Source organism: Dermacentor andersoni, chromosome 3, assembly GCF_023375885.2.
Source record: "Dermacentor andersoni chromosome 3, qqDerAnde1_hic_scaffold, whole genome shotgun sequence".
Classification (NCBI taxonomy): Eukaryota; Metazoa; Arthropoda; class Arachnida; order Ixodida; family Ixodidae; genus Dermacentor; species Dermacentor andersoni.
Genome location: NC_092816.1, coordinates 64,341,171 through 64,368,020, shown reverse-complemented (window position 1 = coordinate 64,368,020; position 26,850 = coordinate 64,341,171). Strand labels below are relative to the sequence as shown.

Sequence of the window (26,850 nt, the reverse complement as noted above, 5' to 3'; positions counted from 1 at the left end):
CTCGTAAAACGGTTGTAATCGACAAAAAAAATAAAAAAAATCGTTATAAGCATACATGCATATACTGGCAAAAACCCAAGGCATCAAGGCACGCACTGTTAAAACTGCCATTGAGCACTTCTTCACGTATTATTCAATGCCATCTCTTAGCTTGTGCACGCTGCCATTCTTCAGCAATGAGGAATTCATTCCTCTCCTACAATAAATCTATGGAATTCCCTTACCTGACAATATTTTCACATGTACAGACTCAAAAATTTGCAGAAATACCAGCACATAATTCCAGATGCCAGGCATGATACATTAGACTACAGGATACTTTTGAAGGTGCCGTCCGCCTCGAATATTGCATAAATTCTTTTATGTCCTTCTAAGGTTTATTAATGTTGTCAATAAAACAATGTGCATATCTTCTTTTCAGTTAGTATGGATGAATGCGTTGCCAGAAGTCAACAAAAGATTGCAGTAGAACTGAATAATTATTGACAAACAGCATTCTTGCTTTTCTCATTGTTTGGTTGGTCATTAATTTTATTGTGTGTTTTATTTTCTGCGATACTGAAGAATAATTCAATACTCCCCCCTTTCTAATGTTCTCAGGCTTTTAAGTTGGAAATAAATGAAATGAAATGATGAAATTGCAACCAGCTCTATGCAATAGAAATGCAACTGTGACATGTCTCACGGGCCAGTGAAATGTATCTTGTTGTTTATGATGGCCCATTGGCAGTTTGCTGCACCGATACATGACACATTAACAATACTATACAGCAGAACCTTCCTGATACGTTCCCACTACGTAGGTTTTCCCGGTGCCAACATTCGCAATCAAGAACACAAAAAATGACCCAATAAAGGTACGCTCATGTTTTACTGATTTATACATTCCCAGAAAACAAAATTTTTCGGCACCAACGTTCAGTATGCCACTAAACTGTGATCGTATGTTATGTTTTCTTACCGCTAGATCTCGTGTAAACAAGATAATGTGCGATGTGCACGTGATCGACTGCAATATATAGCTGCCCGCTGTGGCAGCTTCACTGCAATACTCGCCTGCTCGTCTTGCATGAAAACGCCGGCGCGCACTCACTTTTTCATTTTGGTACCAGCAAATATTCGCCGGGATCATCGCATGCCGCACTCACAGCTATCACTGCCAATCCTATTATGATGAGCACCTTCACCTATCTGTTTCACAGTGCGTGGGGCTGTCAAAAGCGAAGCACACATTTTAATAGGCGCTAACTGAAACACGCCATTCTCTGCTGCAGACTGCGATTGTGTACATCTTCCGGCTGCTAGATCCCATGTGAACAAGATAATACGAGATGCGCGCATGATCGAGAACAGCATGTAGCTGCCCGTCTAACGCGAAAACGACATCGCGTACAGCTTCTTGCTCCGGTACCAGCAGATCTCCTCTCGATCGATTGTTGCATTCACATCTATCGCCGCCAAACCTATTACGATAAGTATCTTGACCTATCTGTTTTACAGCACGTGGAGGTAGTGCCACTGGTAGCGTACTGCACGGTTTTAGCAGGTGATAATCCAAACGCACCGCTGCTCCTTGCTGCAGGCTGCGGGATCTGGGCATCACATTTCGCTTCTGCGACATCCGACGTCCCCACCAGCTCGATTTCGCTTTGGTTTCCCGTTGCACTCTTAAAACATTACGCAATAGGCAAACAACAAAAAATGTCTCAGGCTGCCGAAACAACAAGAGCCCGACGAGCGTCTCGTGCTGCAACGATCTACGCAACGCTTCGCGTTACGCAGACGTCAAGAATAGTTCAGTCCGTCAAATTTTTTTAGTTACTTCGGATCGTACGTTTTCTCAGTTAGTACGTTTCTTGCAGTTTTCTTCTAAAATGTATGAACGAGGTTATACTGTATTACCAACATGCGCTTAAACTGCTGTTAATATGCAATCGTAAGATTGAACCACATTGCACTGGCGTGTTGGCTTGCCATCTGTGACACAGCAAGGCTAGTCTGCTGGCCGAAATGCACACGTGCACCAAGAATGTGCCATGTCAAGTTGCTCTGTGCTGAGTATTCGGCATCTCCAGTACCACAACACATATTCTGAGTGATGTGCAAACACAAATTTGGGCCATTATAACCAATACTACACCAGATCCTGCACTTCCTGTTTCATTACAGCAGGATAATACTCGTTGAAATAAAGCATGACTAACCATATTTCAGAATTTTTTTTGCTACATTCAATAAGTCTTTAAATTTGTGTTCGTTATATCAAGTTGTGACTGTGCTTAAAAGGCTGGTGCAAGGAACATTGTAACTTTGTTGTTTACACTTCAAGTGAAGTCATCACTGTTTTACCAAAAGACCAAAATGCAGTACTCACTCAAGATTAACCAGGGCATCAAGATTCTCAATCTTTGTAATCTGGTTGTCGTAGAACTCTATCTCCTTCAACGTTATCAACATGTGCACGTTTTCAATCTTCTTGAGCAGGTTGTTCCTAAATATTAAAACCTTAAAAGGAAATAAGAAGAATGCAGCACATTTAAATCTTCTATACTGATTAAAATAAGGAGGTGGAATTTATCTGTGATAAGTCTGCTACCACGTTAGGTCTGTATTAAGACTATCAGTGCATACAAACAGTGACATGCATATTTGACAATGATGATGATGGTGATGTATGGGGTTTTGTGGTGCAAGGGCCAATGATGGCTAAAGAGCGCCAAGAGGTGGTAATGTGCATTTTCACAGACGTGCATCTTTACAGTCAATGACAGATTTTTCTGACATGCCCGATAATTCGGCACCTTCGTGGCGCCGAAACACACCCCATAGAGCCAGTGTACTACTGTAAAACCTCGTTAAACAGTACCCACTTCAACAGTAGTGTTGTTTAAAGTAGTAAAGTCAAATCCCCGACTCGGCGGCCATTTTACATAATGTGTTTTGTATCTGCATAAACCGTACCAGCTTATTGCATACGTATCGGTTAAAATGTAGTGTTTCTACTTTTCGTTGCGCAAAGATGGCGGTGCATCGTCTCCATCGGGTAGCCCGGCAGAACAACAAGCCTCAGAGATCGGAACAACGGCCCCCCAAGTGCCCTGCGCATTTGCACATGAAACCACAAAAACATCATTTCGGCGCTGTGCCAGAGAGCGTTGTGGCGTCGTGCAACCAAGGACTCGCGTCATGCCGAAGCTCGAATAAAAAAGACGCCAGATGCTGAGCAGAGAAGGAAAATTAAACATTGTTCGTGCTATTGAACGTGACATGAAGTCAGCACTGGCACATGCGACAGGGATCTGCTGTTGACTACGGTGTGTGGCATTTGGAATGCGAAGAAGTTGCTCGGCAGTGCTGCTGCGACCGCGAAAAGATGCTGGCTATGAGGTTTGACTTCTTGCCATCGTTGCCTCTGTTGCCGAAGTGTTGACTAGCGACAGTGATGAGCATGACACGGAAAGCAACAGCACGGGCGATTCAGGCATGACAAGGGTAGAAGCTACACGTTACGTCAGCCTCCTGAATGCAATTGTCGCGACGAGAACAGCAGCCCTCTGTGCGTGCACGGAGAACGCCAACGAGGAATCTGCCATACGAGTGTTTGCCGAGAAGAGGGGGCTGGCTGAAAAGCTGGCTCGTAGCTTCAGTAAGTTTGAGGCTGCTGTCGTCGCTGCTAGGCCGCCGCGGCACCAAATGAAAATAACACTTTTGTCGCGCGAAGCGAATAAACACTGCATGTTTTTTCCCCTTTCATCGCAGTCTCTCTGAGTTCCGTTTCTGACAAGTAAGTGGGTGATCTCATAGTATTTCGGTTAAGCAGTACTACTGTTTAAGGAGGTATCACTGTATAATAACAGTCCGAAATCCTGGACACAGGAACACAACGGTGTTACGCAATGAAGCATACACAATTTATCGTAATGGAGCATATCAAGAGTGGAAAGGGGCAACTATCACGGGACACATGTATTCCTTTATTACACATGTGCACCCGTCGTCTCCTGTCACAGTACAAGCACCGATACGCTTAATAATTGTACTACTGGCAGGCCTTCAGGGCTATTTTGGATGTGCCTTTGACCATTTGAGCCCTTGGGAGCTTTAAAATGCAAGCATTCATTTTTTTTAAATGTTTTCCCGGTCCCTACAGAGTCAGAAAAATCAGACGTTGGCTGTATTCTGGTAACTTTAGAAAACGATTTTGCCCCACTTTTTTCCCACTCATATTTTGCTACAGACAGACAGACAGACAAGATAAATTTTTTTCCTGTATACACTTGGCATTGCTATTTGCCTGGTTCGTTTGGCAACTAATGATTTAACACAGCATGAATGATGTGTGTAGCAGGGCAATTTAGTGGGGTTGGCTGCTTTGTGTTTCACGATTCGACAATGTGGAACCGTTTTGTGATATCACTCAAGGCAAGAAGATAACACACAAATCTTACATCAACCCATGAATTGCAATTCCATCGATTGGTAGTGAATATTGAGTGCAAATGAAGCAACAGCATATGGCAAATCTTGTTTTCTTAAATTGTTCAAGTATAAACAGAGGTATATGTAGTACCTTAAATTTTACAATATTTACCAAGTATGGTTGCCCTTTAGTACTTTCCACAATTGAACTAAAGAAATAGGTGAAATAACTGATGCTAAATTCATCTGAAGTCAAATGTGCAAGTCCTCTGACACATCACTAGAATAACAAATATGCTTCATGAAATGCCAACTTCAGGCATTTCATTTATATGTGAAGGGCAACTGTCGGAACATTGTTGACTCATTGCTTGTCTGTCGCTGGCAAACTGAAGGCAGACGTGACAAGCCATGAAACAATCCCCAGCAAATTGTGAAGCTATTCTACACCCCTAAAGAGAAGACATGTCGAAGACGGTACATATAATTTCACTGACCTCTACTCGTTGCAGTCCTTCCAAGTTTGACAATTTCCCCAAGCGACAATGGGTGAAATCAACGTCCTGGGTGAAACAGGTGAGAATGAGATAATTAGCATTTTGTCACCCGCTGCCGCCTTACTAAGTTCATAAAGCACCTAATGAGATAAGAGTGGGACGATGACCACTAGCTTGCAAAGTGTTATAGAGCTTCGACAGCCATCACAATGCACACGAATATTATACACTCATCAATGTAGTAATTGAAGCACTCTAATGATGTTCCAAGGATCTCTTTGTGGTGCAAACACAAAGGGGCATGCCAATGAGTAAAGCTAAAGCGATAGATCAGCGCTTTGCAACGTCATGGGTCAAGGAAATGGAAGTATTGCAAGAGACAAAATAATGCTAATGTTCAGTTAAATTGGCACCATTACTGCGAAAATCCGGAACCATAATCTAGGTATGACATCTTGTGTACCAAACATAATTGCTAAATGTTAGGGGTAGGTAAACATTTGAAGTTTCAAATACGAATCAAACATGACACACTACCCATTCATAACAAGAGTGCTAGTTTGGGCTGGTTGGTTAAACATTGACGTATCGACAGCATCTGTGTTGCCGTTTTCTCGTAGTCCTGTCGTCTGCGCTGTTCTTTCAAAAAGTTAACTATCCATATTTATATTTAATAAGGAACTACATATTCAGTATATTCAAATACTCAAAACTAACCAAATATTTTGCAAGAACCTACTATTAAAGCTCTGATACTGTTTTCGGTTGGCTAAACAAAGTACCGCGAATGATCAGAAGTGAAACAATGACAAAAGTTTTCAAAGCAATGCAAATACAAAATGGGTAATTCAAGCTTTGTTTCTGGCTTCACGGTGGAAGCCAACGTGGCAACTGTGATGTTTGTATGTAATCTGTCATTTATGTTTTTGGAAGTCTAGTCATATAGCAGTTTGATATTTTAAGTTACAACCAGTGAAGTTTTCCTAGTGGTTGCGGCCCACAAGTCTTAGCAGATTTTTGTATTCTTTTTCCACAACTTCCGATTTATTTAACATTCTTGGAAAGCTAGTCGTACAGCAGTCATTCATTATTGGAAAACTTGTTTGCAAGCAGGCTCCAAATATGTTAAGAAGCTATTTTTTTAGTGACAATTAGTGATCTTGGGCATAAAAATGATCCTTTGCTCATGACTGCCATCTTTTTTGCACTAGTCAGTACAGACATGGCATATAATTATACCAAAATAAATATTCTTGCTGTAAGCACCTCGGTTTGACTACCCGATTTATTTGATACCTACTATTTGCCCAAGTCCAGTAAATAGTCATCAGTCATTGACAATAAGATGATAATTACGGTTCTCTTGAACATTAAGAGAAATGCACTGTGGTGATGTTTATTGGATTTAATTTTGTGAGGTGCTCAAGCAGTACACAATGATGTTATTTCATCACAGTGCTTAATGGAAGTGTGGCATTTTCCCCCTGCAACCTACTCACTGACTGCACTACAGCATGGCCTCCAAGACTGCCAGTGCAGCTGCAGTATCTGCGTGGTGCACTTGTTCCATTTTTCAGGAGGCAATAGACGATATGCGAAAGTCCGTAATCAGGCTTTCCCACACATCTGCCAGGAATGGGTGGCAGGAATGGGCGGCAGCAGGAACGATGTCACGACCTCGCACGGTGACACCGTGCGAGGTCGTGACACCTTAATTACGATTCTAGCCAAGGGGCCGCCATCTTGGTTACGTCAAACAATGTGTGTGGTGAAATGCATTTGCAAGTTTTGCATATCATCAATTTAATGTGAGAAAGAGACATGCTGTCTTCAACTGCAATTTTCTGAACGATGAGATCAACTTTAGGTGCAGGAAATACCGAGACATTTCAATGCCTTGATATGTTGTTTAGCTAGACTCTATTTTTGTCTTGAGCATCTCTTTAATGCTAAGAATGGATGATGAAAAGTGTGAATGTTTATAGCAACAGTTAAAAGCCCATGGATAGGGCAGCAGTGAAAAAAGAAAATCTGCTTCACAATTGCTTCATCCTTTGAAAAGACAAAACTAAAAAAATATATATATAGCGTAGACTGGCAGACTTCTTTCAAAACCTTAATACACATTCCTCCGATACAAAAAAAAGGTTGTTTAGCAAGACAGAAAATGATGGTGAAACTTTTCCAACGTAAATTTTATGTCTAAGCCATTAAAAATGATGTAAAATGTGGCATCGCAGACTCTGTAGTACATTAATTTACATAGTGCTTGTACAGGGCAGTTCCCTAAAAACCTTTACCTTGCATCGCATTTCCCTGTCTGCTTACTTCACGAAGCAATGTGATTACTCTGGATTCATAGACAATTTACTATCCCTGAGCACACACACTCTGTCAAAATCATTGACATCTCACAAAGTTGGTGCCGGAATCTCAAATTAGCATCACCAGCAGTCTTCCATTTTCACATTCCTGCTATTTAAGTCCCTGCTCGCAGCAAGGCTCAGCCAGTTAGTATTCCATATGTGCATTAAGTGTCCTCACCTGACTGAGGAGCTTACTATTGGCATGTCGCATTAATGCTAAAATTAAATGCTGAAGCTTAATAGGAGGGTATGTTTAAATAAATATTACAATATCACAGGTTATTTGCACATTGCAGAGAGAACACTGATTTATTGGAGTTAATGTATCTCATTTCACATCATCCCAGCCTGTGCCCAAAAAAGAACACCCAGTGCAATCATAGCAATGACTATGCCGTGATAAACTTTCACACTTACAGCTAGCAGCCAATCAGCCATCAAGTCAATATTTCAAGCTCTTTATGGAGTGCGACCTCGTCAAACTGCATGTAGGAACCGCAAGTGTGCTTCGCAAGCTACAACCACCAATCATCTCCAACAGCAATGCTCTCACAACTCACCGTGGCATCGGGGTCAATATCTTCCAATGATATTTCATGTACTTCAGGTCCTTTTGATTTTTGCTGGTCTGTGGATGATTGAAATTCAAAGGAAAGCCAAAATGATAAGGGATGTGGAATTACCTTCTAAAAGGTTACTGAGTAAGTTCTCATGGCAGATTATGAAGTATAAAAAACTGGATGCAGCTTACCTTTCTGGTCTGTGCCAGCTGGGGAACAAAAATAAGAGAGAGGGAGAGAGAGAAGAGAAAAAAAAAACCTAATTAGAAGTGAGTGTGAGTTACTACAGCATATATTTGCCTAAAGGTAATGATAAACTGAACCTTCAGCATGGCAAAAGCCTGTAGTCCAAATGCCTCTTTATATTTAATATAGAATTATATGTGAAGACTGGGAGTACCTTACATTAAGTATAGAAAAAAATAATGTCCATAGTAGTTTAGTAAACATTGAAATGAACAAGTTAAGCCAATGCATCTACAGATGTCATGGCACTGACTGTGCATGTGCTCATTGTAAAAAGCATGCAAAAAGCATGCACAATGCAAGCGAAAATGCTGCAAGCATGCACGCATTAAGTCATGACAAAGCATTTCAACACATGCGCGAAGATGAATTAATCTTGAACACAAAATGCAGTACAAAAGTATGACAGCTGCAGCAACAAAAGCTCACAGGAGGACAGCATGCCTGCCAATTAATCACTGCCAAGCAATCATATGTTAATGTAGAGGTGCTTTTCTAGCATGTAGCACTATGGTGACTCATCCCTTCAAATGGCCATAAATTGGATTTGGGGCAGAAGGTTTTTCTTGTTCCTAGTGTTATTGTCATATGAACACTAGTTAACATTTTGTACAGATCTTACATAATGCTCACATAGACAACTCTGTTTAAATATTATCCCAGGATTCATTAGTCCCATTTATGGAGATCAGCCTCTGATGAACTTGTGGGCTCAACTCTCGCAGCTCGTCCACAGTTAATTTTTACATCCATTGAGGGAAGAAATGAGCCAAAAGAGCCTCATCCACCTTAACGAGTGTGTTAGCGTCTCTATCACAGATAGATATCCCGCCGACACATATAGCCTATTGCAAAAAGGTTAAGGCCATCTGGCTGTTGATAACAATGCCTGGCCTTTATTGTTGTGATAGGGTGTACTGCGTGTTCCCAACATAAGTTGCAACTATGATGCCCATTACCAAAGGGGCTCCAACAGCGGCAGTACAGCAAGAATTTGTAAACTAAACACTGTTCTAATTACTCGTAGCACCTCATTTACAAGAAAAATGTGCCTGTCATTTTTCTTAGTGAATGAAAAAGTGGTCGGTGCATACCATCTGCAACTCATACTAAGTACGATAATACATAACCTGTATAACAGAAATGTTTACGTAGGATATACTACTCTCTTTGTTACTTGACGCATGTAAAAATTCAATGCTGGTGAAGTAGAGAAATGAAGATTTGATCGCAGTAATCACAGCATATAAATACTTTCTATTTGAGTCAAGTACTCGCACAACTTCCATTTCACTTCAGTTATTTTTCTACAGTTCTCTGCAATGTTGTACTGGACCTAATTCCCACCCCTTTAGCTGAAATGGACCAAATTCTCCCCTTTTAAACTACAGTATTGTTTGCTTTGCTCCTATCAAACCATACAGTGTGTGCAAAAACATGATCACAGTGCCTTGTTTCGTACCAAGGGATGGCGAAAGGGTCACTGCAACGCTGCAGACCACCTTAGCATCTCCTTCGACATTCTGGACAGGTCTTGGCTGAGCCCCCTCCGTCTTTGCTGAAAGCCAAAGCATCACCCGATTTGGTCCGCAAGAAGCACAAATGCCACCTATCAGAACGGACACTGAAACATAGGCTATGCATAAAAATAAGTGCACTTGAGAAACATGTCTGACTAGCCCAACAAGATCATAAACAAGCATCAAGACAGAAACGTGGGGATGAAGTTTGTGACAAGACGCCAAAACTAAATGCATCGTTTTCTTCCACGTCTATCGATTGTCTACAGCATATAAAAAATGTATCAATGGTTAAAGAAGGATCAAAAGAAAAGGCAACGACAACACCTATTGATAAATTCAAACAGGCCCCCGTGGAAATGTTTTTTATGACAGGGGCCATATTCTAAACCCTTTTTTGGGACATTTTCACTTTTCTGCTGTACAGCATTAAAATTATGTGGCTTAACATCCCAAAATTTCAGAGTGGTGTATGAGGGATGCTGTATAGTGGTGGGCACCAGATTACTTTTGGCCATCCGGGGTTCTTTAATGTGCAGCTTAGTGTAAGTACAAAAGAATTTTTGCATTTCACCTCCACCGAAGTGCTGCCAGGAATTGAATGCATGACCTCGTGCCTGGCCACACAACGCCACAGTCACGCAGCCACCTTGTTGGGTATAATACAGCATGCATTGCAATGTGCCGGTAAAGTGACAAACATAATCAACACGCGTTATAACCATGTAACGTCAAAATAATGATGACGGCAGGTTTAGCCAGTCAGTACTTGCTCAATGGGATACATTTTTTTGCAAAAAGTGATCAGTCAAGAACATGGCACCTCTGTTGTGGTAACTCTTTTGCTTCAGAACGCAGCACAGAGCAAGGAAGAGAGTAGCTCAACTAGAGCATGTGGCATTACATTTGTATTCATGCTTAGAAACTGCACTGTTGTTCTAAACAAAACTGTACTTTTGTTTCAAGCCCTGATTTCAGCTTGTGTCCTTACAGGTTTGGTCCCGTTTCCCTTCCCCCCAGTGGCAGCATGGTGCCTACCAATAAAGGCAGATACTGAATAAGCAATTGTAGCAGTGAAGCAAGACTTACAGTGAGGCATGTAAGCACTGATGGTACATGTGCTCTTCACATGTTGGTTTCTACCAGAAATGCCAGTACATGAAGGGATGCCATCATAACCAGATTTTGTGGATGGCAGCTGGCTTGTATGACACTTATGTTCCAGCTTTTGCTTCAGCAATCAAATTTCCTTGACTCCCTAATGTGTTCAAGTGAATTAAATGCTGTCATGTTTTGCCATTAGCAGAAGTGTTCCATTTCAATGAATTGGGCCTGTGAATGGTTGTTAGTATGCACTCCATTGTGGGAATGATGAACTGCCTTGCTGACATAAGGCTAATTTCACCATAAATCGTAATCTCTTTGAGGAAGCAATCCCGACAGAGCTCCCATCAGCTTCATCAACAGAAAGGTTATGAACTTTAGTCATACTAGCCTCGACTCAACATCCCATCACTCATTCCCTAGAGCTTACAATGTTAGTACAATGCCAACACTTGCACAGCAAAATAACACTGATTGCGTAAAGTTGTACAAGCCCACAGCTTTGCTGTGGGCTTGTAAAAGCTTTGCTTTTCCACACAATATCGAGGTTCACTACACTGACATTAGCGAACCCTTAAAATATTCAACCTTCACAATGCACACAAATAGAGATATAAAATCACATACAATTGATCTCCTTAAGCCTGAAAAATGTAATGCCTCTGCTCTGGTTAGTACAATCATTTCTGCCTTTCGCCACTGGCTGTGGCCGAACCCCACTAACATTACCATTAGAACGGCTAGTCTGGTGTGATGCATAACAGGAATGAATAGGAATAGTATAAGCAGAATGGTTATGTTCTGACAGCATTGATTATGAAACAAGCAGTGACAATGCACAAAGCAAGTATTAAGTTTTCATGCCTGGTAGAACAATGTTAAAAAGTAGAAGTGCAAAAGCAAACCATGCATTGGATCAGGTGTGGCAACCTGCAGCCTCTGCAAGTACATTAACACACTATGGAACACAATTTTATGGTGCAGGTTTAGACGGGACAGAGCAAAATACTGAGGTCAACCCCCAAAATAGTGATTCTGCACTTGCCTTGTACATCTCCCTCTGTCCTGTCTAAATATGTACCTTAAGGTCATACTCCATGATATGTATAACCAACTAGACTATCTTATGCTTGAACGCTAACATACCACTGTTCACAGCAGCAGCATCGGGCTGAGCGGTCTTAGCAGCTTCCGGGGCTCCTTTGGCTTCAGCGCCCTGTGGTGCTGTGAACGTGGTGTCATGAAAAGAAGACGCAACTGTTACAGCCTTTGACAAGCACTGCACCGCCTAACTCAAATTGTAATAAGGATCACATCATGTTCTACGTTTAACTATAGGCTTCTTAAAAAAAAAAAAATGTAATGCTGACAACATTTAGTAGTGAATGACTAATATGCAGTGACGAAAAACCATTTAATTAAGCCTCACACGAGGCATTTACACACGAAACATATCTTTTGAATGCTTTGGTTCCAGTAACGTAGCTGCAACTTAGAGTACGTGCGATTGGTTTTCTGTGCGACTGGTAGCTTACATTCTGTAATTTACGTGCAAATTACGCGCTTTAACTTTTGCACTAGCGAGCTGCCAAACCTCCAATAATGTCGGGAAATCTTCTTCCTCTAGTAGTGAGAGTGGGGAAAAATCAAACTACACTAGTTAACTATGCGTAATTTGTTGTAGTTGTACACAGCTACGTTGCTTACGTTAAATACATTTCTTAGTTCCAGCCGCGACGCAGTTCAAGCATGACATGACCAAACTTTCTGGCGTGACTTTCACATTTATGGACATTCTACGAATACATGAAAATTCACGTACAGGGGCAACGCTCACCTTTCGCTGCTTGATCCTTGCACGATTTCGTCGCATCCTGGACGCCTGGTTTTACCTCCTCAGACTTTGGCGGAGGTACGCCTGGAAACAGTACATAGGCTTTAAAAAAGTGTCTGCAAATTTCGGCAAGCGTACCCTACGGCACTACGTAGGGGAAGCTCTTGACGGAGAACCATCGCTGCATCCAGCAGAAAGCATCAGTCAAACGGAGGTGCGCCAGTACTGAGTGCACTGTCGTATCATCAGCAATCGGAACCGCAGGAAGGATGCAAATAGAGTCAAGCAGCCATGCGAACAATACCTTATTTCGTATTAACGGCGTGAAAGAAGCAAAAAATGCGCGACTAGCCTTGGCAGCACTATCCCGTACCACACATAACGCGCACATAGGCACCTTTGAGTGACAAGGAGTTCGCAGTGTCGCAAATGAGAAACGTTTCATGATCCGACTGATGCCCTGAACACAACATCGACAAGCGTACCTCAGTGTCGACAAGGAAACAATGGCGAAACGCAACACGAAAGAAATAGAAATGCTTGCCTGCGCTATTCCCACTATTGCTCATCTCTGGAAACTGGCACCGAAAAGTAAGTGGCAACCGTGGCGGCCTCTACTGGCGACGCCATACTTCACCCCATTCAATGCTGCACCCCTTTACCTCTGGTTAACATGTTGCGTTCGCAGAGACATCGCTGTGGAAAAAAAAGAAAAGAAAGCTAGGAGAAATATTTAGGTCATGCAAACATTTACTCTCAGCTAATATCTATACGATATAAACAATTATAAAAATTGAATGCGATGTTCCCGCCAGTTCTAGTTTCGTTTACAGGCATGCCGTCAGTTGGCGAATTTTGCTCGCTCGAGGCTCTTGGTTTCATTGTATCGACAGCGCTCCATACATCAACCTTAGCACTCCGAGCTAGCAGTGCCGTCAGCACATTTTTCAGCGACTTTGCAAAGTTTGATCAACACTAACGAAGATGTTACTATGCCAGAATGACGTGTTGCAGGTGCAGGCATTACTCTGGCAAACTGTCCTTATAGACCAAAAGCTTGGGTAGACTTACCCCCCACTGCTTCAATCTTTGTATAGCATGCAAAACTTAAATGCTGAAACATTTGACACAATAAGCTGCATAAATGGGTTTACTTCAGTAGTCAAGTGAACTTTACACAAACTTTATTTGTGAATACATCAACATAAAAGCAGAGAACTTTTTATTGGTGCTCAGTAGGCAGCCCTTATAACGCACAACAATCTTACCAGTGAATTGGTGACTCCTCACAACATATCTGAAGTATGTCAACTAGTCAAATTGTGAATGAATGCATGACCAAACATTCAAACCTGAAAACAATTATTGCGTATGTAAATAACATAAGAAATCTTGAAATTATATAGAACGTTGTTCTTCGTTATGTGCACATAGAGCAACATCTTGCTGAGTACTAATACGTCGTATATTCATTACCACAGGAACGAAATTCTGAGTGTCCATCAATGTTCGTGATGTTTATGTGAAAGACAGAACAAAGCTTTCACTGATGACATATTTTCTGCAGAAAGCATATCCACCACTGCACCTTGATCAAGGAAGAAACGCTGCCACACTTCGCTTGATGGGTGAGCGACACATGGGACAGTTCCCAGTAACCATCTCCGAGCAGTCAGTGCACAAGCAAACGTGGCCACACTCCAGGATCATCACTTCGACGGGGTTTGTGCGGCAGATGACGCAACATGGGTTCTCTGAAGGCGAGTCACGGTTCAGTTTTCGTCTTTGCTTCCTTGCTTCTTCACGACGAATTGAGTCCTTTCTTCGCTGGGCCATTGCCTGCCTTGCTTTCCACCATGTGAACACCAGGTAGCATGAAAGGCCTAGAGCTGTACAGCCGAGCACAAAGCTAACCACGCGCAATATGCCGAGTTCTGAGCGAAGCTTTGACACTAGTGCTGGGTGGCTTAGCTGTGTAAGGTAGTAGCAGACGCCATCAGCTGGCGGCATCAGCTTGACGGAACCGTCTTCCATGACTGTCAATGTGCCAAATGCAGTTAAAGTGGAGCCTTCTTCTAGAAGAAATTCCTGTTCTTCAATGCCCTTGGTTTGTTCTCCACGCAGCCAGCCAAAGAAAACACCGCTCAGGCCGTCTCGATTTGGGATAAAGTTTTCATAGACGCAGTTTACCGGAATACTCTCACACTCCTGTGGATCCACTACTTCAACCATCACTTTGCTGTGTCGTGACGCAATGGCGAACGGCACGTAGTTGATGATACGATGTATCTCGCGTTGGGTCTGTGACCTGAAGAAGAGGAAACCTCTTTCAGTGAACTCGGCAAGCTTCAGCAAGCATGAGAGAAGTCAATGCTCTTAGCATTTGTTTGCTGGTTCATCATCTAAATTATATGGTGGAAAAGAATGAATAACAATAACACAGTCCTGCTCCTTTCAGAACATCAATGCGTGCTGAACAGCTATTTAGTTTCTCATCCTCAACCATCACATAAATTCTGCACAGATAGCCAAAAATGGCTGACTTGTTTATACTGGAAAAATTTGAACTACTTGAAAAGCACAAGAAGTGCAACATATGTAACAATTTTTAGGAAGAGCAAAACATTGACGTTCCAACAGTGATTATAGCTAATGTTACATATAAAGTTCGAAAGACTAGATCTTTTCTTAAAATGACTGACAACCAATTTTCATGGTACCTATTTTTTTTAATGTGAGGGAAAGCTTACCAGTCAGAGTGTCTAATATGACGCGGCAATGCGCAAAACGCAACTGAAAATTCTTTTTCGGAAATTTTCTATCTGCAATGAGGATGTAGCCATTCACTGAAAGCATGATGAAAACGGTGGCAGGTGACCGCAATAGCAATTACACGCCAGCATTAGTGGGAGGCAATGACAAGTGCAACCGTAACTGTGAGAAAGCATTATTTTGTTTATCAAGTCGATGTTCCTGTGATTCATGTTTTCCGAAGTGTTGAAGTATTTCTGTAATAATAGTTATGTGTTTCCGTGGTTCCCTGCCCAACTGCTTTGGTATTTAACCAGTCAAAGCAAAACCAAACAGACTGAGAACGAAACAATGTTTTTGCATGTCATATGCAGTTCAGCATGTTGCCTTTGCCATGCGTGCTGTTCTGATTTCCGAATCATAGAATAAAGTGCAAGAGCCTAATAATATAGCAACAGCAATTTTAGGCAATAATTATGTTGTAATTAACAACAGCCGACTTACGTACAGTAATCTCATAGACTACATCTGCAGTACCAAGATTTCACCGCCAGGCCATGCCACTTACTGGATTTTGTGACTTTCTTTGCCTATTTAAAATTATAATTCCTACTTAAATTGAGAACGGCATGCTGAATTCTATCACTATAAATCATGGTCATTTAATTTTTATCAAAGCCTCACAACACATTCTGGGCAGTTGTCAGTCCCTTTAATATAATCTGCCTTATGCTCTGTTTCAGGCACTTATGTATAAGAAATATGTTGAAAAAGTGGAAAACATTTTTCATTTATAATCACATGCTTCGTCCGGGCATGCCACATACCACAATACTTATATAGAATAAAGCACAAACAAGAAAGAAAGAAACCACAATGTGTCTTTGCACTGTCATACTCACACGCCACATTGGCATTTCACACAGGATGGAGCATTGAGTTTTCTGAGCTATGGTGCGCTTATAAACTAGCTACAGGTTAACTACACATCTTAAATGAAGACATTCTCATTCATATATACCTGTAGGCATTTCAATTCGCGAGGGTAGGACATTTAGAAGAACAGCCCAGTAAAAAAAAACAATTGAAACCATTTGGAAATATCAATGGGTCCAACTGGAAACGGCAATTTCCAATTGGGCCAAGTGTTATCACCAACAGGACCATTTGGGCCAGTTAGAACGGCCAATTGGTTCATATGGAAACCCTCACTTCCAATTGGGCCAGATGGAGTCTCCAGCAGAACCATTTGGGTAAATCTGAATTGCCACTTGGTCCAAATGGAGTTTTCAAAACCATTTGGACAAAATTTAAGTGAGAAAATGTTACTGTCTTTTGTGTACAAAATTTGCAGATTTCTCTTTCCCTTTTGAAATTTCTCTTTTGAGATTTGGACGTGAGATTCGAGATTGGATTCGTGAGATTGGAAGACACTATTTGGCATTTGGAGGGCAAGTAAATGTGGAACGACCGCAAAAAAAAAAAAAAGTGGTCGGTCTATTGATCATGTTAAACAGTAAAAAAAAAAAAAAAACTTGCACTGTTTTATGTGTTTCTTAAACACACGACTCAAACAACTTTTAGGCATAAAACAATTTGTAATTTAGCAATATTGTTTAAATTTTTTATTTCACATCTATGAAATAATTCTTCCTTGGAATTAAATTTTGTCTCAGCGTCATTTTTCCTTGGCGACCGAACGGGACAGCATAATCGACATCAACATTAGCAACATGTGCTCGTGTGTGCTGATCGCCTTGCGTGCTTCGTGCGACCGTCTGACAGCACTATGATCACCCACGCGTACGTGCGGTACGAAATCGACAAACATTTAGCAATTGTGCCCGTGACAGACATAAAGAACTTCAAGCTGACGACGACTTTTCGGCGGCTTTTTATATGGTCAAGTGGACGGACGCGGCCGGCACGTGTGCCCACTACCGTGCCAGAATTTTGCAGATCGGAGGTAAGTTTCCGCGTTTCCAAAGCTCTTGTAATTATATTGCATTACTGCACTACACGAGTGCACGGGTCACTCACACTCGTCTGAGTTAAATGATTGCACGCATATATGTATACGCTTTTGTGTAATGTAGCAAATATGCATGATGCACTGAACTAATTTGGACAAAAAGGTTTCAAGTGTGTTGCATGAGTGTTTTTTTAAAAGCAAGGTTTCCCCGAGAGCGTCGTGACAGCACTGGTGAAACGTACGTGGGGGAGAACATTGCTGACATTGACAGAACAGCGAAAAGCTATACTGATTAGAACAATTTTCTTCCATTTGCTGCTTGAACCTTAGCTACATAAACAGCAAATTGTGACTCTCTTAAACCTGGTTGGATTGCTGAACATTAAAGTTGAGGTGTCTTTTTATCCAATTTCAGCTTGCCTGTCTTGCCAGCTTTTGAGGGCAACAGGTTTTTCAGGAGTCCATACACAATGCTGTCTTTCTTTTTTATCCATTTCTGCAGGTTGTGGCGCGACTAGACCGGAAAGGTGCCATGAACAGTATCCAGCATTGCATTTTCCTTCGTAATAAAGCTTTAAATCCTACTTTTCACTTGTTGCCTCATTGTCACATGTAGTTATTATCTTAAGGAAGTAGTGGCTCCTTGTTGTGTGATATGATGTGAAGCAAGAAAAGCATTGGAAAGAGCATTAATGAAGAGATTCGCTTTTTGTGCTGTTCATATTGTTTTGCATCATATTAGATCACAATATGTATTAACCAACTTGCCGAGCAACATGTAACGTTGTGGTTCCTTATTGCTGTGCTAGTTTGCCAGATTCACACAGCGCAGGCTGTGCACAGTCAAAACCATTTGACCCGTCGAGCGGCTCCATTTGGACCATTTGGTTCCATGCCAATTAGCCCAATTGGTTCTATGCCAACTGCACCATGTGACCCAATTGGCAACAACCAATTGGTTCTATGCCGACTGCACCATTTGAACCAAATGGTATGCAACCAATTGGCCCAATTGTTCCAAGTGGCCCAATTGTGTACTAATACACAAATGGAACCAATTGGAAACAAGTGGAAATTTTCCAATTGGGTCCAATTGTTTTTTTTAACTGGGAGGATAAGAAAGAAAATGATGCTACAAAGACAAAGCCAGCATTGGAGAGAACCAAAGAACCGAACGGTGTCATTTCACCATGACCACGTACTTACCAGAAGCGGGATACCGGGCTCCACTGAATCTTGTGCTCTGTGAGGCAACATTCCTGAATGACTGCCTTAGCACCGCGCAGGTGCCTGCTCTTGATCGTTTCTCCAAGGGCCCTGACTTGGCCCCTGATGACAGCGTGCACCGCAGTGGCATTGGGGTACTCTTCGCGCAGTTTCGATGCTAAATTATTGTCAACGTCCAATTGACGAGCTGTCTGTAAAAGACAAAACATAGAAGCAGGTGTAACTCACACAGCAGACTGCATGGAAACGACGGCCGAATCAGAGAAACAACACAGTATCAGTGTTTTGTGCCTCAAACATAACTGTGTCAACAGGTTTGGATTGATTCAAATTGCGCTACAGTAAATGAACATACTAGATTAAGTGTTTTCCAGTAGAGAAGTTTAACCATATAAGCCAGTGATCTAACGCTTCGTGATGCTGCGATTCAGTCGCTAGTGTCGACCTCAAACACAGCTGTTGATTCTTTCAATATCAGCAATTCATAACATGCATTTTTCTCCTTTCACCGACAACGAAATAAATATTAGCTTTGTACAGCGCTTAGTCTCTACAAGGTCATTAGCGATCTCAAAGACCTCGGAAGTTCTCAGCGGTCTTTAGCACACGCGTAGTTAAATAAACAGTGTTTTCCTCTTTCAGATGGCCTCTTAATCAAAGGGAACTGATTCGTTCGCCCTTCAAGGCACCTCCGATTCGATTGCCGTTGGATTTAGTTTTGAGCGAACTAACACGCAGCGGGATCAATTAGGATGTTTGACGAAGGAGCAAACGAAACTTACTCACCTGCACTGCCTCGAAATTCGTCACTTTAGACCGGTACGCCTTGTAGATTACACTGAGCGTGACAAGGTTGACACCAAGACAGACGTTTTCTAACGTTACGTATTGCGTAAGCCAATCGAGTGCCATGGTGATGTTCGGAATAAGAAGCGAATCGTGTCAATTATCGTACACTTCGGCTGTTTATCCTCTTCATTCCCTGTGCATGCCACACCGATCCAAGAATATGCGCTAACAAAAACACACAAAGAAAAGCAACGCTTGTCATGGTTGCTTGACGGCAGTCTACCAACGTTAAACTTAGTTTTTAAAGGTTCTGTTGAAAGGATGGTCATTGGGGTGGTTGAAACAGGACGCTGAAACTGCTGTTATGGACGTGAAGTGTATTTTTGCATTAGCTTATCCATTTCTTGGCCGGCTGCGACACAATGCGATGATGCTCTAATGGAGTAGCGAGAACGAATGCAAATGAAACTGAAACGTTGTTAGACATGCCCAAATACTGTCTTGTAGCTCTTTCCACCTCATAGCATTGACACTTATCTGAACGTCTGAACTTCCTCGCGGGTTTAAATACTTCTACGATATGCGCCGTCAAATAAAAGTAGGAGGTTGTCCACGGTCCACCTGGCCCACCTAGTGTAAACCAACCTCCTTGGTGCAAGCACGCGCAAGGCTCATCGGCGTACAAGTGAAAAAGTATTGAGTTTCACCGGCACCGTTTTCTACTTGAAGATCGGTGTTCCGCGACGCACACGTTAGCGAAATATGCTCGCACCTTCTAGCTAACGTAAAGGACGCGTTCTCGATGCGACACATATTATTGTGATCTTTTAACGATATGGTTTACCTCCATCGATCGCAGCTTGTTATAGTTGATAATTGCGAAGCTCACGTACGTGGCACATGCACTTTGGCGAGAACTCCAAACAAATATCCATATTTGAGTTTCTACCAGTGTGCCATACACCCTGCGCTGTATTTCTACAAATGCCCACGCTGAGATCGATGCACAACGCTTTACCACATGGTATGGGCCTGCGCAAGCACACCACAGTTCACACCCATAACACACCCCACCACACGGCGACGGGAGGCAGCGCTGTCCAGCTCCGACTCGACGGACCAGTTCAAACCGGTCAGCCGAGCGAGAAAGGCAGCTATGGTCGTTGGACTCTTGGACTGAGGTGACCACCCACTGCACAGCGGAAGAGCAACGTACGCTCGAGTTTACTCTCTCTCTCTGAGAAAACCCGCAGGCTTGGGGGGGGGGGGGGGGGGGGGAGGCAGCTTTATGTAGCACGTGTTGAGCAACAGAAAGCTGGATCGGGAATATTTCAGGATGGTCTACAATTTTCTCATCGACACTTTTGCTCATACATTATTTTAGAAGTTGATAAATTCGTAATAACTAGCTGTGTTATTAGGCGAAGTACAAAATATAGTCTTACTTGCTCCAGGCGACGGCAAGCAACATTACCTTGGTTCTCTCCAGCTACGTTACACTTGCATATTTTTTTTCATTTTTGCACATGTTACGTTGGATGGGACACATGGTACATCACACATGTAAGAGCAGGTACATCGCGTACGCGTCTGCATGGAAGTAAATTGGGCAGTTCAATTATTGAAAACCTTCCTCCTGGATAAAGGATATTCAACTAATGAAATTTTTCGAAGTCAAGGCTATCACTGCCTATCAGAAAATATACGAAGTGCGGACAGTTTGTTCTAGAGAAACAAGATGGCGCTTCCGGCGGCGTGCCGCTAACGCCCCTTGATATTATGGACAGTAGAGATTACAACGAAGGCGCCAAGTAGAACAACGGACGAAGGAAGGAGACACGAGACAAGCACGTAGGCGCACTAACAACTGAGCGCTTTATTTCTTGACACAGGAATAAATACGTGCTGTCAAGGATCAAAACAACAAGAAGATCATCATCAGCTGTTTTGACCAGAGCTGATGATCAACTGACAAGGGAGATATTGAAAGCGCTTGAGATCAAAAATCGTGGTGATGATTGCATCAGTGAAGCCTCAGTTCCCCTTTCGACAAAGGAACTGGCGCATCTTGGGAGCGGCACTTAGAAGTTGTTCTGTATTGTGGTTTCCTTGTGCGATGCAGATGACGGCCCTGTTTCTTCTTGTTGTTTTGATCCTTGACAGCAGGTATTTGTTCCTGCGTCAAGAAACAAAACGCTCAGTTGTTAGTGCGGTTACGTGGTTGTCTCGTGCCTCCTTCCTTCGTCAGTTGTTTATTTGGCGCCTTCGTTGTAATCATGCATAACCAACTCGCCCACCAGCACGTGCTCAGGGAAAGTAGAGGCACTCTCCTCTCCGCGGCGCTTTTCTCCTCAATTCTCCTCACGCGCCAGCTCCGCGCACGCTGCGCACGGCACGCTCTTTCTCCGTGGCTCCCGTGCACGGGCCGTAGTATTCGATGGAGGCGCATGATTTTGGAACGGTTGCGCGTCCCAGTGTTGCAGAAAATTTTGAAAAATGATGATAACAGCATCGGGAATGCTGAAGGCAACGTTTATGAGAAGGTCGTTTTCTTCCGAAAGTTGCACGAATGGGGCATACTGACGTGAAAGGAGCTTTGAGACGAGTTCTATACTCCAGACATTTTTTTCTGCCACGTGATAAGATGATTTACTCTGTGCATCTGATCTAGTACTGCTTGTGGCACATATCACTATGGTTGTCTTTTTTTTTCTGTGCGCGCGTGTGTACCGCAGGTATTATATTCAGCGTACCTTCATATAATGAATTAGTCGCGATTGCATCGTCCGCCCATGTGTTTTTCTTATCAATGTGAAAATAGCTATGGGAAAGTAGCTATGTAGCTCAATGTGAAACTGAATAGGACGGTTGTGCAATTTCAGTGCGAGCAAGCATGCACGATCATGCGAACACCCCCTGCAGATTGCCTGTATCCGTGAGAAAACCCACTCATGCGTTCGTAGCGGCCCAATTCAAAGCAAATTAAACAGTTGAAAATGTAGAAACACCCCTGAAGTTGTCTATGTATGCGTAAGCATACCCCCAAATTTCATTTGACCCACCCAACCCCAACCCCTTGCTTGCAGCAAGAACAAATCTATTGAAACTGAACGCACCCGCGAATGATTAGATAGAAATAACCAGATAGTGATCGCACCAAGGAAGTTTTCTGAGTCAGAAAAGTGACAAGCCGCTGCTTCAAAATATTTGCCAAATAAAGGACGAAGAGCAAAATAGCCTAATCCTGATTCAATTCATTAGCGGAAAGTTTGGATAGCTTGGAATGCATATTTAGCCTCGCTTGCCAAACAAGCATCATATACGCTGTTCGCGCCATCTGGACACAGTTTAATCAGCTTTCAAAGCGCTTTTGCATATTCTCTGAAGCTGTGGCCAAAGCTTCATGTCGTCCACCCAGTCATCGTCTACAATATCTCTTGGAACAGAGGTTTGCTAAGCCGCACCGGCGTCATAGACGCCCATTGTAAACGTGGAGGCAACGGAGGCAGTTGAGGCAAGCAATGGACGCGTCACCACGTGATCAAAGATGGCAGCGCCTACGGGATCGCCGCGAAAAAGGTCAATACATGAGCTGGAGATGTTATAGCTATGGGTTACATTTTGAGCATATGGTAAGCACGTTCCTTTCTAGGAAACTGAAAGATCGAACTTCTGGAGGCCGATTATACTAACGTGTGGGCTGAAAAAAGGCCCGGGCGTGATGTCCTCGGGGCGCGCCATGGTAGCTAGCGCGCTGAGAAGCAGACACATCTATCTGGCAGACCATCTTCTGACGCACGTTCGCAAAAGATATTTCGCATGCTGATGCCACATCCCAATAATGCCCGTGATGATCGATGCGTTTTTTAGACCTTGCCGTGGACGTCGCTTGGAACTCCATCGGACGTCTTCATTTCGATGTGGAAATGTGGATCTTTTTAGGACGTGCATGGGCGTCTGGGTAAAAACTGTGCAACTAGTGGTGGAACAAAAAAAAAATGATAGGTAACGAAGTGATAGGAAGAAGACAGCGCGGTGTGGATCAATGATGTTCAAATGTTTTTACTCTTTAGTGGTAGCTGCCGCAGCTTCTTACCAGCAGAGGTAGTACCTGGAGTAGTAGAGCTATCGCTCAGAAAGCGCGTCGTCCGGTCAAATGGTACAAAAACTATCAAAGGCAATGGCTCGATCATACCCCCCTAAGTAAGCAAAAAATGCAACGGCTCATGCCTCTCGTAATGCGAAGGCTATAAGCACTCACCAAAGTGAAACGTACAGTGTAGACATTCATTATATTCAAGCATACAACGTACAGAAATGCGGTTTCTAGTCGAGTGGTAAAAAAAAACTACGTGACCTTCGCAACGGCTCATACCCTCGTAAGCAAGGAAAAAATGCAATGGCTCATAACCCGTAAGGCTGAGGCTACAAGCGCTCAGCAAAGTTAAGCGAACAGTGCATACACTCATCGAAATCACCCATACAACACACAGAACAGCATACGTTTCAATTCTCTGCTGAGAGGATGCAGCGTATAGTCGAAGAGAAACGTCGGTGGCGCTAGTCTGACCCCGCTATACGAGCGCGCGAAGCCGCAGCTGAGCTTCGAAAACGAGCCGAACTGCGAAAGCAGCAACGGGACGATGCGAGACGGCGCATTACCAAGTGTGCAGCAGGCTTATGCCTTCACGTGTTACAGGAGCGAAACATGCTGCCGAACTCCTTTTATTACTTTTTTAAACATCCATGGTAAGCGGGGGTAGCCAAAAGAGCAAACGGGTGTCACCAAAATTCTAATGAAAGTAAGCAGGCCAGTGTATAGAACAGTTAGATATAACTGTTTGTCTAATAGTTACAAAATGGGCACCAAGGGAAGGAAAACGCAGTAGAGGACGACGTCAAACAAAATGATGTGTGATGAGATGAGGAAATTTGCAGGCGTACAGGTCTGTGTCATTTGGTGCAAGACAAGAAAAATGAATTCTGGGGTTTTATGTGCCAAAACAACCACTTGATTATGAGGCATGCCGTAGTGGGGGACACCGGATTAATTTTGACCACCAGGGGATCTTCAACGTGTCCCAATGCACGGGATGCGGGAGTTTTACAGCGAAGCTGTTTATGCGGACCTTGTGCCGTCGCTGTCGGACTTCGCTAAAAAGGGGCCACGCGACCTAGCGGGAGAGGAAAAGATGAGCTCAACAGGGGAAAAGGGGTTGGAGTGACTCATTTCCGCCTGTGAAAGCGCTATTTTATACGCCAATCTTATACGGTTGTCACGCCGTGCATTTTCGGCGATCGAGCCAGATCGGCATCAAATTTATCGGCGACTGATTCCACCCTGCCGCGAAGGAAACAAATGTCATGCTGGCGGTTTGTGGCCAACGAACAGCGCCCAGCGATTGAAACGCGATACTATAGGAGCGCGCGGCTGGCGGCACTTCTTGCGCCAGTAAGAAGTACCGGCAGCCACGTCAGTCGTCAAACCAATCCAAACAATCGTCAAAACGATTGCGGCGCCCGCATCTCAAGTGGTGGGCCTTGCGCCCAACATACGGAGCTTTGGATTAGTGGTTCCGCGCATTCCATCCCAGCTACAACTATGGGAAGACCACGAGTAGTGCGTACTCCTGATGAACTATCCTGATGATGATGATACTATCTTCGGGATCGGCCCACGTAAGGGAAGTGCTTAGCGCCTGCTTCACCTCCGCCGCGGGTCGGCCCGGCATTGCACTATCCCAGGCATCGGCCCACGTATGGGGAGTTTTTTGCCTACCACGCCAACGGCACGAAAATTTCCTTGGACGGTAGAGGTATGCAACTTCGCTGTAAAAACATTTTCACCAAATTTAATGCTTACAAAAATAGTTTTGGTCAAGAAATGCAGCGGTGCTGCACATGCCCGGATGTCTCCTAGCATTGCATAACAATAATGTTGCAAGCCATCAGTAACATAGGTGCATATAAATCGAGACATACAGCATGGTCTACTCTTATTAAAGGGAAGGCCAAATTAGAATGTCAGCACCGATTACAGCTCAGTTCTAGTATATGAAGGTCCGGAAAATATTTCTTTATCAATTGAATTTCTGTTGAATAGAATCAAGTGCTTTTATTTCTCTTAAACTAACGAATTACTGACGCTGTGTTGTACTGAATGCCAATGAAGTTCTCAGTTTAATAGCGGACCTGCGTTTTGCAGCAATCTTATTTATTGCATAGAGGTATTTACGTTTCATTTTTTTTCTCCTAATTTAGATGGGCTATGCCAATTTACGGCAGGTGGGTTATCGCAAGGCCAATCTGCGTGACAAACGAAAGGACCGCGCATCACGTGACTCGCGTTGCCAGCACCGACAGTGAAAAGCAGGCGCCGCCCGCTCCGTTTCATTGTCAGGTTCGGCGTGATTTGTGACCTGCCAAATATCCTACAATCTGCGAGGTCACGGCAAGCTCGCGATCCTCCTCCCTCGGACAATGTCACGGAGGAATGTCATGGAGGAATGCCGGCTTAGCCGTGGAGGAATAGCTGTTTGTTTCGCGGCGCGGCGGTTTTCTAGGTAAGTGTTGAGTATAATACGTTATTTTTCATGTCTTTGACTCTTCCCTGTAAATTCCGTTGTTTTTAGGTAAGACCTAAACGTCCCTTCTAACGACATCCGACTCTTGGCAGATCCCAGCACAGTGGGTACGCGCCATCAGTATATTATTCGATGTGAAAACAAGCATGTACAATGTACAGATAGTGAAACAGGGAGAGATGGTAGGCTGGCAACTGCCACCGAGAGGGGCGCAACTCCTGCCTGCTCTTTAGAAAGGAGGAAATGTGGAAAAAAGAAGCTGAAGATACGGAGACGAAGGGTAAAGAAGAAAGAAAAAGCAGAATGACGGACTCCGAAGACTAAAGTAAAGCGACGACAAATAATTGAGTCCGCTAGTATAGGATCACAAATGACATGCAGAAACAACAATTAATACTAGGACTCCACGATCACCAAAGGTCAGTCGGACGCCTCGCATTTGGCGCTCACTGGAAGACTACAAATGCGGCTGTGTAGGGTGATATGGGCTGGACAAGTTTTAAAGCTCACAGTAACATTGATTACAAAGAACGACAGAGGAATATGGAAGAAAGTAAATGGGCTCGGAGAGTGGTCAGGTATTTGTACAGGAAAAACATTGATTCACAGTGGAGTGAAGGAACTATATAGGAAGCTCACCATCAAGTATGCGTCCTGTATGGTGAGCAACACGGCAACAAAGAACGTTAAGCGGGAAGTAAGAGAGGCTGGGATAATCTCATGGGTGGCGGCAATGGAAAAGAAACCTGCTTTGAGTAACTACTTAAGAGGAAAAAATGAAATCAGGAAAGAAACAATTTACGATAACTCAAAGGGAAGCTCTTACTTTTCGAAGAGAGATCAGGATGCCTTAGAACACGCACCTATAAAGCGAGATATAAGAAGGAAGAAGAAGCATGTGCTTGCTGCGGCAAAGCTAGGGAAACGATGGAGCATGTTTTATTAGAATGTGAAGATGTCTGCACAGTGGTCGATTTAGGC

General features: G+C 43.2%; 2 protein-coding genes and 1 long non-coding RNA gene across 6 annotated transcripts in view; 1 reads left to right on the top strand and 2 right to left on the bottom strand.

The window, feature by feature from the left end:
- The window catches only part of LOC126543714 (uncharacterized), a 28,323-nt gene extending 14,917 nt beyond the window's left edge, over window positions 1–13,406 (bottom strand). Inside the window, exons 1-8 of one of the 4 annotated variants that reach the window (XM_055062577.2) lie at window positions 13,091–13,400; window positions 12,535–12,630; window positions 11,859–11,936; window positions 9,551–9,646; window positions 8,034–8,051; window positions 7,843–7,910; window positions 4,917–4,982; window positions 2,375–2,505 (exon numbers count right to left, since the gene is read on the bottom strand). In XM_055062577.2, the coding sequence (XP_054918552.2) occupies window positions 2,375–2,505; window positions 4,917–4,982; window positions 7,843–7,910; window positions 8,034–8,051; window positions 9,551–9,646; window positions 11,859–11,936; window positions 12,535–12,630; window positions 13,091–13,115 (578 nt within the window). In that variant the 5' untranslated portion in view covers window positions 13,116–13,400. Of the gene's footprint in view, window positions 1–2,374; window positions 2,506–4,916; window positions 4,983–7,842; window positions 7,911–8,033; window positions 8,052–9,550; window positions 9,647–11,858; window positions 11,937–12,534; window positions 12,631–13,090 lie in introns of all 4 variants that reach the window. The other 3 variants (XM_055062578.2, XM_055062580.2, XM_055062579.2) reach the window with 3 other exon arrangements.
- Window positions 13,407–13,708: 302 nt separating this feature from the next.
- LOC126546339 (mitochondrial ubiquitin ligase activator of NFKB 1-like) lies at window positions 13,709–19,727 on the bottom strand. The gene is made up of 3 exons (XM_050194531.3): window positions 19,283–19,727; window positions 18,476–18,687; window positions 13,709–14,854 (listed from the first exon to the last, which is right to left on the bottom strand). The coding sequence occupies exons 1-3, from the start codon at window positions 19,406–19,408 to the stop codon at window positions 14,140–14,142; spliced, it is 1,053 nt and encodes a 350-aa protein (XP_050050488.1). The 5' UTR covers window positions 19,409–19,727; the 3' UTR covers window positions 13,709–14,139.
- On the top strand, window positions 16,376–17,858 carry LOC129383797 (uncharacterized). Its single transcript, XR_008611674.2, has 2 exons — window positions 16,376–17,263; window positions 17,772–17,858. It is a non-coding gene; the product is annotated as an uncharacterized lncRNA (long non-coding RNA).
- Window positions 19,728–26,850: the final 7,123 nt, after the last annotated feature.

Bases quoted from the DNA above. Each gene is read 5' to 3' on its own strand.
- LOC126546339 (XM_050194531.3), bottom strand. From the start codon at position 19,408: ATGGCACTCGATTGGCTTACGCAATACGTAACGTTAGAAAACGTCTGT. The intron at 18,688-19,282 runs GTGAGTAAGTTT...TGTCTTTTACAG, and splicing joins CGAATTTCGAGGCAGTGCAG to ACAGCTCGTCAATTGGACGT. The intron at 14,855-18,475 runs GTAAGTACGTGG...CCTCTTCTTCAG, and splicing joins AGCCCGGTATCCCGCTTCTG to GTCACAGACCCAACGCGAGA.